Source organism: Anopheles funestus, chromosome 2RL (genome assembly GCF_943734845.2).
Source record: "Anopheles funestus chromosome 2RL, idAnoFuneDA-416_04, whole genome shotgun sequence".
In the NCBI taxonomy this organism is placed as follows: Eukaryota; Metazoa; Arthropoda; class Insecta; order Diptera; family Culicidae; genus Anopheles; species Anopheles funestus.
In genome coordinates, this window is record NC_064598.1 from 10,858,280 (window position 1) to 10,875,723 (window position 17,444).

Consider the following 17,444-nt stretch of genomic DNA (forward strand, 5'->3'; position numbering starts at 1 on the left):
GGAAGTGTTGACGACCAATCTTTGAGACGATCGATTCGGTCGGTCGTTTTTCGGGTTTATTCCCGGTCGGGCCGCCCAGCAGGGTTTTTTTTTTTATTTTGGGTGGGAAACCGTGGCACCATGATTGTTTTATACAGCAATATACCACCAGCGTCGTCATCGTCAGCTGGTCTGGTATCGATTATGGTCTTTCAAACCCGATTAATACCTTCAATCTGTCCGCACGCACTTGGAACCGTTCGTCGATCCGATCCGCGTGTGTTTGAGCACACCGGAATCGTTTTATTGCCCAGCACGATACCGTGAAGAGGCCTGGCCGTGTGATGAGCAGGCGGTGTGTATACGTTGTAAAGAGTATCCATTGTAAAAAAAAAACCATACGAAAACAGAAACTCACCATCTGCAAAAGGAAGGAATAAAAAAGGTAATAGTGATTAGTGATTGCACAAAGCCAATAGAACGATATCAATAAATGTGTACTGTTTTGCGGGGGCGGGAAGGGTGGAAAAAGGGATGTTACAAGGGGGAGGGAAGCAATATCGTTTATGTTAATCATGATCATCATCGGCATTATCATCATCGTCGTTGGTGTCATTGACGCAATCGATAGGCCCGTTCTCGGCGTTCACGATTGCATAGGGCAAACAGACATAAACTTTATCTCTTTTTGGTATACGTCGAGTTTCCACGAACCGTACGAAAACGTTCACTATCGGATGGGAAAATTAGCATCCCGGTTGAGTGTGTGTGTGTGTAAGTGATAAGAAATTGCATGGAAAATCAAACTCTCCTTCATACTCATGAAAGGGAATTTTTACACACCTCAACAACCGCAACACGATTGAAGTTACGTTATCACACATGCCCGTTCGGTGGGAACAGTGGCTGTGGGACGGAAGTACTACGACGGAAATGGTGGTTAGAATACCGCCCTATCTATTATCGACCATCTTAAGCGTGCACAATGGGCACCCTAGACAGGGAGCAAAGACACGGTTCGACAACAAAAGCTTGGCTGAGTGGTGTCGGCGATGATGATGATGGGAGCAAGACAAGAATCCAATGTCCCATCACCGGGAGGATCCTTTCGCTGATGGCAACATGGTGATAATGATGATGTGGTTTCAATTTTCCGCTTTCCGCTATAAAACGTCTCACACACACACACACACACTTCCAACGTCCAACCAAAGGCATCTTTCGCGCAGAGGGAAGATATTATCCTTCCAAGATGACTCCCACGATCTTTTCCAATAATCCAACGCAAAAACTTCTTCATGTCGACCGTTGAGGCGGGTATTCTTGCGGTATCCTTTTGTCGTTACATCAGCACCGCATCCGTTTAGTAATATCGATGAATAAAATGCTTACACGCAAGCAGCGAGGACAAGTCAAGGCGAACGAACGCCCTCGAAAAACCGCGACCCAATGATTTTACCGGGATAAAGCTTCACGTACACTGGGGCGAACGATTTTGGGGTAATAAAAAAGCTGTTAAAAAATTTATGCTCCGAATGTTTACGAGCCCGATGATTGATAAACTGGACCGTTTAAAGGATGGGTGCTGACCGCGATGGATGAGTAGGGGTAGTGGCATTATTTAGCTGATACCTTCCGTGCCTGTTGTTTTGTCACTGTGTGGAGCGGTGTGGTTTCGATGCCGGTTGATGAGATTTTTACAGCCTTCTAGTCGCCTTTTACAGCGCGCAAAAGATAGCCTTTGGTTGGTCGCGGGAACGTGTAAAAGAACAAAAAAAAATACGTGTGTCTTGCTGTCATGCACTTAGACGGCGGCATCGCTCCGGATGCTGGTCGGCATTTTGGGCTCGATCGGTTTCCGAAAGGGGATGTTTTACGACCGGACCGTTGCAAGACATCTGTTGAACAGTGAAGCGAGGGAAACCGCACCACGCAAGGGGGACGGGGGCAGCTACCGGGAAGGATCCTACATCCTGCGGTCACATCCAAGTGCGGCCACGTCCAAGTTCATTGATAATAAGATAAAAGTATTTAACAGCAATAACAATAGGGCACTGCGACGAGATGCAGCGTCGGAGTTCGGGGGGCTGTTTTTGTTTCGCTTTTCTTTTACTGCGGAAGATCATAAAAAGGCTTCCCTGTGGCTTTATTTCGGTGGTGTCGCAAGGTGTGAGGCTAGACTAGGGAAGTGTCTGAGCAGTCTGCTCTCATGGACGTGAAGAGATGTCGGGTGAAACAATTGACACCATTCCGGTGGTTATGGTTGCGTTGTAATGGGAGTTGAATAGTTTAAGGTGGTGGAATGAGGAAGAACAAAAAAAAACATAGACGAACGAATTGAGCCTCCACTCTGACGAACTCTGGCCGAGTTGAAGGATGGACCCGCATTCTCTTGTTCGACAGTGTACGTTAAAGCCTTTTTATACCCATCATTATCGGAATGATTGGATGCGAATGGCGTACCGGTGACGCTTGCCGAACGCATTCGAATGGGAAGGACTCGTGGCAGGATGACGATTACTCCCGCGAGTTCGTGACGAGGCTGTGTTATTTCAAACTGCTTCACTGCTTCACTGCTGGGCCGGTGGATGATTAACAAGATCCATTTAAATGAAATAATAATGGACGAGTGCTTACGATAATTTTCGGCACCGAACAATTCCCGGTAATTTTAGGATCTGCTACGAGTTTTCTCGAGCCAGTCGTTTAAGGTTTTCGCCTTTCAGACCACCTTTCCCGTTCGACCGTTTTGAATATCGTACGGAGGCTCGTGGTTTTGCGGGCATTTTGAGGCTTCTAATTTTCCATTGTGAAGGTTGCTTTTCTATTGATTCGTACGAAATCAATTTCGAGCCCTATTCATTGGGTGATCTATCGAATAAAACTCTGTTACGATCGTCGATCGTTATACAGGTCTACGTGTACGTGCCATCAGCAAAACTGTTGGGCCAAAAAAAAAAGGGTTTTGTACGATGAACTGCTCAATCCACGGTACGAAGTATCTTGTGGTTTTGCTGGGAAGGAGCATCACTTTTCTATGCTTTCTATCATCATCGTTCGCAAACCCGCGGTGCGAAGAAGGTAAAGACCTCGACTTTACAGCAAACAGGGGGCAACAACAAAATTAAAAAAAAAACTTGAAAGAAAAACGCACTTTCTGGCGCTCTATGACTGTACGTTTCGGTTCTCTGGTCCGGTCCGATCCGGCCAGACCAGCCGCAAACGAGTGTGAATAATTGCTTTTCAATTATACAAGATCATCAAAACTAATAGCCGTACCTATTGTCGAATGTCGGAGGGAATGCGAGGAGAATGGGCCCAAACAACGTACGGTCCAGGGATCCCCAGGGTGGACCGTTTCATGATCTCGCCTGCGGATTAAAACGGACACTCGACTTTGTACAACACCAAACACACGCCCGTGCCGAAGTGAAGGGATCCGTCAGGCTCTCGACCGTCCCAAATGACCCGTCCGATAATTGTAGTCATCTTGCCTTTTCATCTGTGCAAACCACAGACAAAACCTTATGTGGCCGCGGCCACATCAACCGCTTAGACACAGAGGAGAAGGTTTATAAAGCGAGACGTAACGTGCGTGTGCGTGTGTGTGTGTGTGTCGGTTCAGCTTTTTTTCCCTTTTGAAACTTTTCGTTAGTTCTGTAGGTTATTGCGTTTGCGCGTAAAAGGGTCCCTTCTTTTCACCTGCGTGAGGTCACAACACTCGCTTTGATGAGTTCACCCCGGGTTGAAATAGTGTTTTATTTCGTGGTGGGGCCGGGGTTGGGTAAGGGTGGGTAGAAACGATGATTATGATGGTTTTGTGATGCTCTCGTCATGTGAAACGTTTTCATCGGCACGATGCTCGTGTTCCTGTTTGCAGCGGCTGTCGATTCACATCGGATGACCACAAGTGTCAAAATCATTTCATCGACAACATTAACACGCACTTGTCGGAACTGGATGTGTGTGTGTTGGAAAGAGGATTAAAAAAAAGTGTAATTTGGACACTTCACTTGCAACTTGAAAGCAAATAAGTAGGAGCAACAAAAAAAATTGTGACCCAATAATGTCGGACGGACTGACAAACGAACAAGATAGTTACAAGGTGTCGAAAAAATATGTTTCACACTTTTGCATCATTCCACGCGGGCAGCTTGATTACATTTTATTATAATTTTTTGAAATGCATTTAATTTAATTGAGATGTAATTATTAGAACATTAACCTGTTGATGTTTTTTTCATTGAGATAATTTTCAATGTCGAAGGTCTTAAGGGAAAAACCTAACTCAGGAATTCAACAATTCTGAGTAACAATTTGCATAACGCAGTTCTGAGAAAATCCCTTTAAGACTTTGAAGAATTTTTAGTCTATATCTTCAGTAAAATGATTAAAATGGTTAAGTAAATTGACACCTTTACTTTTTGTTCACGATTGATTTGCAGGTGTTAAGTGGAACTTGCTTTCAAATCTCGTACTCATGACGTAGACCCTTCATATCGAATATCTCCAGTCTCTTGCGTAATGTAGTTCTATTGGAGCGTATAACAATGTGGTCTAAGGTAACTTCATACTCGCAGCAAACCGCATCTAATGCAGTAAGATCTCACTTGATCACATGTAAAGATGGCAACAAAGAATCATTCAACCACCAATACGCCACCATCATATAGATCATGTGTTTGGAAGATAAGGTTGTTGGGTTCCAAAAAACAAACAAAATACGAAACATACGGAACACATTAACGCACATTTTAAGAACAACCTAGCAAAACTGTGTGTGAGTGTGTGTTTAAAAGCATTGGAGAGCAAATTTCGCATCACATCGTTTGGTGACTCCTACGGTCCGTACCAAAAAGGTCTAACGTAACGGGTCGTAAAACTCGGTTCCCCAAAGCACACCCGGAATGTCATCTGCCGATGCGGGTGCACCACGTTAAGCGACATTTCTGTACAGCGCGAGCGTGCGCGCGTGTTTGTATGTTTTGTGTCCTGCGTTTCCTGCGCGCCGTTAATTTTCGGTTTTCACTCCGCTTCACGTGCCGGTTCGGTCGGTCGCCCCCCGGGTGCGATGAGGTAAAATTATGCAGAAAAATTGTATTTATGGACGGCGCTGCTGCTGATGATGTCGCCGCGTCATGCAACGACGCGAGTCTGCCGTCTGCCGATCGGGCTGCTGCTGCAAATGCTGCTGCCCTTCATTCACGACTTATGAAGACTTTGAGAGACTTTGACTCCACGCCTAATGCCGATTTGCGTGCCAATGGGAAGGGTTGGTGAAGGGAGGGGACACTGTAGGGATTGGCGTGGGACGTGTTTGTCGAAAAGAAGCAACTTTTCCTGTTGCTGTGTGATGGGGCCATTTTTAGCTCGGGGCGTTTTTCTATCTATATAAAACATGCTCATCTGCTGGTAGATGAGCGTCATCTTGGTTGTCGTCGTCGTCGTCGTCGTCATCGTCACCGTCGTTGCTTGTTGAGTGCATCGTGACTAATGCAGTTTCATCATGGTCGAGTTGGAGAATCTTGTTGAAAATGTTCGAACGTAGATGGAGGATAGAGCGCCACCAGCACCATCATCATCATCAACAGCAGCATCAGCAGCCAAGACGGTTCTGGTGCAGGTTTCGTGCGGAAATATGATGTGACAGTTTTGGAATATGGGATTTCTCTCTCCCGTCTGCTACCTTCCGGCTCGGAAAACGCTTTTGCCACTAGCTGTGGCAATAATTCCCCAACCCCAGCGGCAGAATGTCTTACCATTCGCTTGAGGTGGTTTGTGTGATTGAATTATTTCATAGTTTTTTTTTTGGTTGTTTTGTTTGAGTGTGTCTTTACGCTTTCCTAACCAAATCGAAAGCAGAAATGCAGAATAAATTGCATATGAAGCGTGAAGACTAATGGTCGCCCAAATATGCACACAAAAAGAAAAGAAAAAAGAAACACAACCGTCCATCTTATGGCTTAACGGCAAACCGAACGGTCGCCCTGTTAGAGGTGAGAATTTAAATTGATTTTACAGCAGCAAAAAAACAAAAAAAAACGAGCAAAACACTTCATGAATGTTCGCTGCCATCTAATTCGGATTTATGTAGAATGATGTCCAACACGTCGAAAGCTTCGACGAAACCTAGACCATTCTTTGATGATGCATTACCATGCCATGAATACTCGCGCCAGCTGGCGGGCAGGCCGGTGGCTCCCCCGTTGATGACTAATTGAATCACCAGCAATCCAGCGGTGGCCGGTTTGTTTTTTGTTGTTGTATGGCGCCGTCAAAGTGTCCACACTGCACGGCGAATTTAACGAACCGCCAATGAGCGAAACAGTCCGCATAATCATGTGTAGCACATGATTGCATGATTGTCGAATTTGTTTTGCATACTAAATATGCTAAAACCCCCTCGGCGGCTTTTAAAGCCTTTTTTCGCAAACCCTCGACCGCCCCATTCCTCTACCCCACTTCTTCCATCTTCACTGTTGATACCGGTCGAGGCCAATATCCTTGACCGTGAGCGCCCAAGTTGAGTGACATTTTGTCGATATTCTTTGTCGACCCAAAACGTCAATCCGTGCGACGCCGAAACGCGTGTGGCGAATGAACCAACAGCCAGCCAGCAAACAAATAAAGAAATCATCCCTCCATTGTTTGCTATGATTGATCGTTTGTCTGCTCGAATGAGTTTCCCATCCACCCTCCCTCGAGTTCGCCGGTTGTCGCTCGTTGGAATCCCGATCACCAACACGATGTTTCGAGCAGATTTATTTCACTCGAACACTTTCACTCGAGAGAGAGTGAGAGAGGAAGAGATTTTGCGATGAAATATTTAGCCTTCGTTGGGGAATGTCATTTAATGTCTTGTAGAAAAATGGACACACACACAACAAACGCGAGACAAACTGTGAGGGAGGAAACAGCAGCAAAAAAGGACACATCACAACCATCACAATTTTCCGTACTCAAATTTGTCGCTTTAACTGGTCGATGGCATAAATTCGACCATGTTTATGACACCCATTTTTAAAGGGGCCCGAAAGCTGAAAATAAATTCGGCACAAATTGTTTGAAGAGAAAAAAAAACAAATTGAAAGAAAGAAAAAAGAATGGCCGGTTGCGTAACAAAATAACAAATGAATTGTCAATAGTTTGTAACGCTGCTAGTAGTAAATAGTAACGGGAAACGGTCCGCTTTGCGCGAAGGAATAAAAGCAAGAAAATAATGGGAGGAAAGAAGGGAAAGCGGGAGGAAGGGGACACGTTTGATAGAAAACGACCGAAACGCAAACCGCATAAACGCAGGACAAAAAAAAACGCAACGTACGAGTCATGAGACAGTCGAGTCATGTCCGACTGAATTATAACAGCTGATTCCACTTTAACTTGATTAATAGATACTTTTCGGCAGAAACCGGTCCTAGGCGTAGGCCAGTTTTTTTTGGGGTGCGTTTTGCGCACCTCATACTGCCCCCCCCACCCCCTTTTTGCGGCCCTCCAGCGGGTGGTGGAGCAGAGGAGCAGTCGGGTAGCGCCATTTCGGTTGCGGGAAGGGGTGTCGTAGAAAAGCGGGCAAGGAGAACCAGGAGAACCATCCATCTTTTTTCCCAGTTCGTCTGGCAGTGTGGCGGGGTTCGGTGTCGCGTTTTTCAAGGTTCCCAATATTTTTTTTTTTTTTATTTTTGGGGAGGTACTAGGGAACTTTTTCGGCAAACCCGGACGAAGGCGGTTTATGGTGCTGGCGTTTGATCGTTATTTTTAACCGAATTTCGTGTACCATCCGTCATCCCGGTGTCCTTGACCGTGAATAGGCAATATTCTATGCGAATCGGACGGGCTCCACTCCAGGGGGGTTTGGGGGGACGCTCCGGCGGTGACGCGATTACGCTGCAAAGTTAGGTTATGTGCACTAGTTTCCCTTGAGGTTTTTATAGGCGACGCATAACGCAACGTCTCCACGTCGTGTGTTTTGTCCCGCGATCAAAGGCTTGTTGGTTTGTTCTGTTTTTTTGTTTTGCTTCTGTTGCTTGTTTTCAGCTTAAACTCATTGCGAACCGAAAAAGGGAAAGTGAAGAGAAAAGTATGCCATGGAATTCGAGCGAGAAAACCGATTATCCACCCGGTTGCGATCGATCGGATGATCGGTTCCAGCTGATTTTGACTGCTGCTGATGATGATTATACACATTTCATTTCATCAAAGAAAAAAAAAATGCTGACCCAACTGTAGGCTTTTCTGTGGCTTTTTCTCCTACCAGAGGGAACCTTTGAACGTGTCAAGTGAAGTAAGTAAAAACGACACCGCATCCTCACCTTCTACTTTACAAGCAAGCTAAAGATTATCTCGACCTTAAATGTGATGATCGATTGGATGATCGCTGCGGGACACACTGTTGAGCAGTAACAACAGCAACGCGAGAGAAAAAAACGGAAACAAGTTTTTATACATCCGTCAACCACCAGTTTTATAGCTGTTAAGACAAGAAATGAAACAAGGAACCAAAGAAAAAAACACGACCATGCAACTCTAAAACGGAAGAATGGAAACCGGGTAGGGTGAAGCGAGCGGGTGAAGGCATTTAATTTTTCTTAAAGTAATAAAACCAAGTCGACAAGGCAGGCCAGAAGTGGGCGGTTTTGGGATGCACAGAGTGGAAGAAAAAGCATAAACTCTGCAACACCCTGCAGCCGTGTTGGGGGGTTTTATCTTTTTTCTCCCCTTCTTTCCCCGGTTAAGTGAGACAATGATAGAAAACGATCACGCTGGATCGCGATGAGGAGGTGAAATACGTCAAGGCGGAAAACAAAACACTTTTACTTTCCCATAAAATTGATAGTAACATCCATTAAAATGCCGTTCGTACGAGCGCTCTTGTGTGTTTGTGAGCGTATGTTCTTGTGTTTCTGAAGCTGATGCTCTAAAGCCCCTGAAACCATTTAGACATTAACCTCACCCCTTAAGATGGCACAGCCACAGGGTGTATGTATATTTTTTAATTTACTCTCTACTCGTTAACTTCCAACTGCACTAAAGAGTTTTGCTTGTTGTCATTTGGACTTCCTTTTCTTTTGCTGCTACGGTTCGATTCTAGGTGCAAACTTCTCGTGCTTGGGCATGATATTTAACAGATCAGCTTGATTTAACATCGCTCAGTACTGATGTGGGAAGGGGTTAGTTTGCGCAAACAATTGCACCGGTCACTTGGCTAAGTGTGACGATCGTAACTTATCCTTTCCCAACCCAATCCTTTTTGCATTCCGAAGCTAAACGGCGGGTGGCGATCGTTACTGTAGAATAAAGTGGAATCTTTCGAACTTTGCCATTTATGAGCACCGGCGTAATCCTATGACGAACGAGTTAGCTCTTTATTGGACTGCGCGTTGTGTCATCCCATGAATCAAGAGATTGTTTGTCGGTTGGAGATTGTTGGAAACATTATATTAAAGTGACCGATAAACAACGAAGCGGGGGAAGGAAGGAAAAGAGATTCGATTTGAGAAAGACGATTCATTTAATTTGTTTTTATAAGAGCATTTATCGGTAAAAAGAGTTGCCATACAAGAGAAAAAAATCAAATCGCATAGCTCTTCCGACGGAACTCTTACAAGCGACACTCACTCAAATAATCTATAGCAAATGTCCTAATACGATATATCTTCTGTTGGCTAGTAATTTCCATATTAAAATCCTGTGTTAATCGGTTGAATAAAAATTTCCTTCAACCCACAACACGCCGATCGGTGAACGGCGATGATAATGATGATGATTATTATTATAATGAGGGATTAGAAGTGTTTGTGTGATGGGTGACTTAAAGCATGCATCGCCACTTACCAGCATCCGCGGGGTCCATTCCGGTAGGAGGTTGTGCCGACAGGGGTCCAGGGGTACTTCCGGAACCAGGTGACCGTACATCGTCGTTCAGCTGCCCGGTGTATGATATCGATGAACTTGGCGGTCTCTATAAATCGGTAACAAAAGAAAATAATTGATTAGTTTACACTCGTTCCCAGTGCTTGGAAGGCATGCAACAAAGCTATTCTATTTTACTGGTTTTATTTTGTTCGCCCTAAATAACTCCAATTACTTTTACAACTCGTTGAATGTTTTACAAAAGAGCAAATACAAACGGTTCACAAATGCGTAATCACGATGTCGGTGAAAATGAAGCTGAAAATCGAAATTGACAGTTTTCCGGGCGCTGGCTGTGGGTCGTCTGCGCGCCAGAGAACAAGTGAGTGCGGCACTGCAAAATTCCGGTGTAATCCGTGTTCTATCGCGATTCACCCGGCCAGCGATGCAGAAAATATTGATGCGAAATTTATCACGTCAAATAGCGAATTTTCAGTCTTCTCTTCCACGTTCTCTCTATGTTCCTATGTGCCCATGCTATGGTCGGCCTGTTGTGTACACAGCACGCCTGCCAACCAGTTTATGCTGTTTAGCTAAAATGCTGTATCGCAAAACCAACCTCCAGCATCCCAGCAGGTTTCACTCGGAAGGGGGGCCGAGAGTTGGGTCGGTGTGTGCGTATTTGTGTGCATAACGCACGTGGACAGGAAAATGGTTTGTTTGGGGAAAAGCGCAAACGGAACCGATACCGCACGCCGTTTGAATTGTTTACCCGTCACACGCACACACACACACTCTCACCACATACACCACGGGTGATGGTGTGTTGGTAGGCACAGCCGGAAAAGCCTTTCCACCCGATTGCCTATTAGCGTCATATCGCCGGAAAACCCGAAATCAGCGATAGGGAAACCCGCGTATCAATTGAATGAAAATTTTCGCTGATTCGTTACAGATTCTTCCGAACGAAGGGGTAGGATGGTGGCCACTGTATTTTTGGGGTGGTTCGTGTGTTTCGTAAATATGGTGGAATTTAATAAACACAATCTCCAGGATATTTTTGCTATTTCTCTATCACTTACCATTACCTTCAACCCTCTTCAATTGGTGTCATGATTTTCGGGGTGTTCATGGGGATCATTTCCCGCGACTGAGAGAGGAAGAACGGGGAAAAAGTTGCGTTCTTTTTTTTCCTTGCTTCTTCTTTGCTTATAACAATCAGGTATGGCACGAGGCATCGCGTTTTGATCGCCACCACACGGTTCGTCTAACTAACAAAACATTCGTTTCCCGGCAGGATGTCTCGATGGTCAGATTCTGCCAGTAGAAAATAAAGGGGTTGATTCTTTCCTGGCGGCTGGTTTGAAGGGAGGAGGAGGAAAGGATGAACGAAAAAAAAAAATCCCGAAAAAGTAAGATACGCGGCCCCATGAAGCATTCTACGGCGGGGCCTAGTCAAGAAAGCGCAACGGCACAAGAAAGATCACAATCACCGAGCCAGGCAGGCAGGAATGAAAGAAATCCGTCCAGCATCGAACTGATATGGACCCGGGCAGGTACGCGAGATAAAGGGTCGGAGGGGGAGAGGGAGGTGGTTAGAAGAAGGACAGGAGGAGGACCCCGAGTGATGCCTGCTCTCTCTCTAAATCCAATGATTTAGTATCCCACTGGGATATCGTTAAAATGACTCGCTTGATACCGATCAGGGGATCAGGGTTTGAATTTTCCTTTCCTTTGCCCGATGTATCGCCGCGCCGTGTATTGTTTTGCGTTTGTTTCTCCGCGCTGCTCGTTTTCGGTTTCGGTTAAATGGTTTCTTTCGGTCCCATTGGATAATAATAATTCGGCCCGTTCGGTCAGCGCGATATTCAAGCGGTGAGGAATCCTGCGGTGCACCGCACGAGCCTTCCCTTTGGTAGAGGGCACACACACACAAAAAAAACCCGGGGGATACCATAATTCGATGTATCCCGGGCAGGGTCTTTCGGTAATGCGGCGATTAACGAGTTGAAATGGGTAGAGAGAGAGTAAGAGAAAAAAATGAAGAGAAAAATAATAACACCACCAAATGCTGACAATGAGACGATGCTAGTAAGCACTAACAGCAAATAATGCCCGATGATGATAATAACAATATAAAATGAATACCCGCAAACGATGAACAAATAGCCAAACTGTGGACGAACGCGTTGTTAGCCCTTTTTGATTTTCACTTCACAATCACACCGATTCAGGCGAAGGATGGAGGCGAGAAAAAGGCATATAATTATAGATTTTTAAAGCTTTTCTTCGATGTTGGTGGGAGTTCCAAAGGTATCAAAGTGTGATCCAACATCATCCAGCTGGCTGGAGTCTCAAAAGATTCCCCAACAAATGATGCTTCAGTAAAGACCTCAGCAATGGTTCATAGGAAATTGTTCAAATATTGGAAATATCTAATCGTTACTTAGCCTTAAGTCAGTGTAGATTCTTTTTTTCGGGATAGAAGTAGATTTAATTTGCTGGTATCGTACTGTATATACCTTTTGTTTTGAGTTATAAAAGACTCTATACTCCATCCTTTCCATGATACCCAATATAAATATACTTTTCCAAGGCATGTCAGGACAATGTGTCACCCTTAGCAAACATGACAGGAGCGTTTGATTTGGAAAAACGGTCCTCCCCCACTCCCATTCCTTTAGACAAAGCTTCCTACAATGCCTGCTGCCGGTATTTTCTTGTTACCGTGACCATCCAAGGCGCGATGGCATTTGGCGCACACAGAGCTCGGTGCAGCACAAGCTGTACGGAATGGGATTTTCCGTCTGACAGCAGCGCCATTTTGTTGGTTGTTTCTTTCCTTTTTTTTGCTTTTTCGGAGTGCTGAAATGTGGTCTCCGAAGCTGGGGTATAGGACCTCCGGGTTTGTATGAAACCAGCGCGGCAACGGCTGAGCAGGGATGATGTTTTCTCTGCAGCGTAAGCGTCCTAATCCCAGGATACTGGGTGCCATGGTGGTTTTGCCATCCATTAGACAACCGTAGCCGTAGCAAAAAGGCGGAAGACGAACCCGGAGCGTCATGAGTTCGAGTAGCGTCAGCAAACCCGGGGTTTTCGGTAGATCCGCACAAACCATTGGCACAGCCCCGAAGAGGGCGAAGGATGCTGAGCGCATATTTATGTAGGACAGCTTCAATTCGGAAACCTTCATCCTCTCTCTCCCTGTGTGTGTGTGTTTGTCTTCACCGATCTCCGAACCGGGGTTCCACTTCACAAAACCCCGTCTGTTTTGTTCGGTTCCCCTGTGAGCACTTTCTCCACTTAGCACCCGAGCACCGCAAAGACGCGGGGGCCACGGGTTCGGGAAAAATAAAAGAACCCGAAAACCCAAAAACCCGTGACAGTGCCGTAGAACGAAGATGGGGCGAAATTCTACGACCGTTCGAAATAAGCGTTTCTTTCCTGAGCAGCAAGCAAATACCAAGCCCAAACCAGTCAACTATGAAATTCACCTGTGAGTTAGAACGGGTTCCCCCTTCTTCCCTTCCTTCATCCCTCTCGCCAACACATTTGTGTGCATCATTTTTCCGAGCCTTTTCCATTTCTTGGGCTCTCACAAGAAGCGTTCCCGGTGCCGTACGCGTTCATCTTTTCTCCCCAAGGGTTTTCGGAAACCCCGGCCGGTGGAACGTAGCCTCAAATCCCACCGGGTGCGGCAAGCAAGATGTGAGGGCGAAGGTGGAGTTATGGAAGAGGAAATGAGTCCGCCATAAATCACCCCCACCCCATGCCTGGCACCGCTTGTTCTCTTGTCGTGCTCCGGCTCCGGCTCATCGGGCTTTTGGATTCCGCCTGTGCCGTTTTCCGCTGTGGCGACCAAAAAACCGGAAAAAGTCCTCCCGCCCGCTGCCCGTTTTCCAACCCCTTTTCCTCCCGAAACCAATATGGGTATAAGGAAGATTCTTTCTCTATCTTCACCCACTTTCCCATATCATCAAACCCCTACACCATCCCCCCTCAAACTCCCCACTTTCGGGCAGGCGGAAAAACAAAGAATTCTAATCAAAAAACCGTTCCAATTTCAGTTTCTTCGTTTGCGCTTCGTTATGGATGTGTGTTGATGTTTTCTTTTTTCTCCCCTTTCACACTCAACCTCCTCTCCCTCTGCCTTCTCTTATATCTTTTCTTCGATTCAGTTGCGTTGCAGTGTCCGCTCGCTTAACGTTCAAAGAATCTTCTTTTCTATTATTAGTTCCTTCCCTTCAGCTGGTCTCCTTCTTGCTCATCTCCTCCTTCACGCGGAGTTTGTAGCTCTCACCTAAATCTCCAACCCGTCGTTCACCTTCTCGGGTGCCAACTCGGGGCTCTCCCCCCCCCCCCTCCCCTCGTTTGTTTGGCCTGGGCCCAGGCCATCACATAACTCAGGCTGTGGGTCGCATTTTCTAATTTCAATAGATACACATCGCTTTCCAATGTTTTAATGCCACGTGTCGTGGGAGAACGTGTGATGGGGCAGACCGCTGAAGATGAAGAAAAGGCGAAACGAAAGGACAAGGGGACAAGTTATGCTCCTTATATTTTTGTGCTGTGTGTGTGTGTGTGAAAGTGCTCTGCTTTTTATCCTGCTCGCACACTTCTTGCATCTTCCGTCCTCGGCACTGGGAATCTTCGATGTTAATGAACCTTCTTTTAGCTGCTGTTAAGATTTCTCCTCACGTTTTTGGGGTTGTTAGTCTTGTTGTGTGTTGTTGTTTTTTTTTCTTCTTAGTTTGCCTTCTACACACTTTTTTTCCCCTTCAAGATGGGTTCTTTATTTACAGCTTTTTTTTTGGTGCTGCTGCTCTGGGTGCGTTTGTGTGTATACTCCCCATTTTAACTCCCTATTTCTCACAAAGTGCAATTTAATTTTCGGGACAAAAAAGTACCCTCTTAAAAGATGACGTCCAGAGAGGGTCTCCCCACACACCCTGATACTGAGGTGGCGACGATGAAGGTGGCGACTAAACGATCGTTATGCGGTCGGTTGGAATGAAGGGCAGTTTTCTACTGTTTTCCCTACAGAATGGCGGGAAAATTTTCATCCCCTTTTGCAACGCGCTCGCACTCCATGGGGAGTTGTTGCCTTAAGTCTTAAGACCATCTCGAAATGCTTTTGTTTCGTGTTGTAGTTTTTTTTTGTTTCAATCCATTTTCTTATTTTAATTTTCAATTTTTAACCCCGTACCCGGATTTTGTGGAGAGTGTCAGTTACGGGTGTGAAAGCATAAAGTGGGGGAGGGGGGCGGAGATGGTTGGTTGGGAGGGCGATGAGACAGCGATATTTATATTGCCTGGTTTCATATTGAAATGGTGTGCATACACACACACACAAGCGCGCACTTATATGAGTGTTGATCAAGAGTGTGAAAACGAAATGATCTTATTGAAAAGAAGGATTCGTTAATCCGTCTCGGTTTTCATATGCTATTTCAGCGCCGTTCCCTTGACAACCGCATCGAACCGCCTGTCAGTTATAATTTAGATCTTCTCAGGCTGTCTGTGTTTTTCCCTCCCATATTTTGTTCTTCTTACTTTTTGGTTACCACGCGAGACTGAGCGTGAAGTCTTTTCCCGCCATGTTCTTCCGTACATGAGTTATTTTCTATACTTTTTTTTCTACGGGGAGGCTTTCATATTTGGTAAGCTCGAAAACCAAATCGATTCCATCTGCCGAATCGCTGTGGAGAGGAATCCGTTTCGATTTTCCTCTTTTCCTCCCCAACGCTTTTCCCTTACCCCAAACAGTAACTAGAGTGCAAGCGACAAGCGAGCAACATAATGATTTGCACATTGTGTTTAACATTTTCCATGAATATATTCACGATATGCTTCGATGGTGAGAAACAAAAGGCAAGCAACAACGAAAAAAAAACAAAAAAAAGGAAAAACCCTCAAACAAACAAAACCAAACCAGAACGAATAAACAACAAAAAAAGTGAACTGTTTTTCGAATGAAATGAAACACGACGCTCATCAAAATTAGACACATTGGAAGTGTGCATTTCCGCTACATTTGTAGCGTATGAATGTTAAATTAACCAACCCCTAACCCCCCCCCCAGGCTCATTCAACTCGATCCAGGTAAAATGATGTTTGATTGCTTATTCGATTTAATATTGTTTTGTGTCGGGTTTTTCCCGCCTCATCCCCTTTTTTCGGTAACAAAACAGTGGTATTGGTTGTGGATCGAAGAAAAAGTGGACAGGAAAAGCTGCTCGAAAGTGTCACTTTTAATTTCAACCCCTCACACACAACGCCCCTGTGATTGGGACGATGAGAGTTGTTGGAATCGGGGAAAACAACAGCCTTCAACTTCATTACAGTACTGGTACTAGAGTGGTTACTTTTCACATCACATGCGACGTACATGTGAGGGGTGGGGGTGGGATGGAGAATGTTTAAAAACAAAAAAAAGAAAATTTAAAATTGAACAAATGCAGCGCAAGAACGACAGTAGCCTGTTTGGTGAGGCAAGTTACAAAAAAATAAACAAAGCGAAGAAAACATGGCGTCGGCATGGAGACGTACAAATGGCGGCCTGTCTCAACGAGAGAGAGTGTGTGTGTGTGTGTGTGTGTGTGTATCAGTGCATATGTGGGGCGGGTGGAAAAACAACAGCACTGCGTGATGATTGTTGTTTTGTTTGTCTGTTTGTTTGTTTTTCCCTCCACCCATCTGCACCCTCTGTCACCCCACTACTCCCCTTTTCACCATAGCCCCATCACACACATGGGTCGTTTTCCGTGCGGCCGGTGAATGTGTTCTGTGGTGACATGGTAAATATTTTAAGTGCCTTCTCCCGGGATTTTTCATAGTTTTTTTCTCTGTTTTTGTTCTTGTTGTAGCTTTTACAATTTGACAATGCGCAGCCACAATTTTTTTTTTCGTTCAACACAAAGTGAGTTGTGCGAGCAATACAGGGGGTGGGTCTGGGGGTGGGGATGAAATTCTCCCCCCCAAACCGAACGAACTGCCGAATCACGCAGAACAATTATTTGTTTTACGCAAAAGCATATCTACTCTTGCTCTCGTTTCGGATACTTAATCATGTGCACCGTGGCCACATTTTCGCCCCCAAAAACTGAGCTTTTTTTTCTATTGGCTTTTGCCTTAAAGACAATCTTTTAGCTCATTCCGCAGACAAGTGTTTTGTGTTTATACAGGTTCTTGTTTTTTTGTTGTTACGGTTAATGTCCGACAAAGAGTGAATCTGTACGTGGAAGAAAAAGAACCCACACCCAAAAGTCGGTTGCCTTAAAGTACACCATGTTTAATTGATTAATTCAACAGATGACACCCGCCCCTTCGTTCTTTGCTTTAAAAGAAAAACAAAAAAAGAAGCAAATCACAAATGCTAAATACACCAAAAACCCGAAAATCGTGTGGGCGAAAGAAGATTCGACTGAGGGCAGCATGATTGGTCAACGGTGCCACTAAGAACGCGAGCCAGTATCAGTGCGATGTCGTAAAATAAATTATTCAGCATCATTTTCTGTCGAGTTAATGATCCAGTTTCTATTTTATTTCTGTTCTTGATCTTTTTTTCTTTTTTTTTTTTGATAGGGTAAAGGGGAGATCGGGTGTTCGACTTTTTTCGA

The 17,444-nt window shown here is 45.1% G+C and overlaps 2 protein-coding genes across 8 annotated transcripts in view; one reads left to right on the forward strand and one right to left on the reverse strand.

The window, feature by feature from the left end:
• Positions 1–12,856, forward strand: part of LOC125765928 (nucleolar protein 58) — a 135,725-nt gene extending 122,869 nt beyond the window's left edge. The window contains exon 8 of the mRNA XM_049431464.1: positions 12,806–12,856. Coding sequence (XP_049287421.1) covers positions 12,806–12,841 — 36 coding nt within the window. The 3' untranslated portion in view covers positions 12,842–12,856. The remainder of the gene's footprint in view (positions 1–12,805) is intronic.
• The window catches only part of LOC125765970 (homeobox protein homothorax), a 127,979-nt gene continuing 110,711 nt past the window's right edge, over positions 177–17,444 (reverse strand). For all 7 annotated transcript variants that reach the window (XM_049431531.1, XM_049431537.1, XM_049431535.1 and 4 more), the window contains exons 8-9: positions 9,808–9,934; positions 177–400 (exon numbers count right to left, since the gene is read on the reverse strand). In XM_049431531.1, coding sequence (XP_049287488.1) covers positions 192–400; positions 9,808–9,934 — 336 coding nt within the window. In that variant the 3' untranslated portion in view covers positions 177–191. The remainder of the gene's footprint in view (positions 401–9,807; positions 9,935–17,444) is intronic.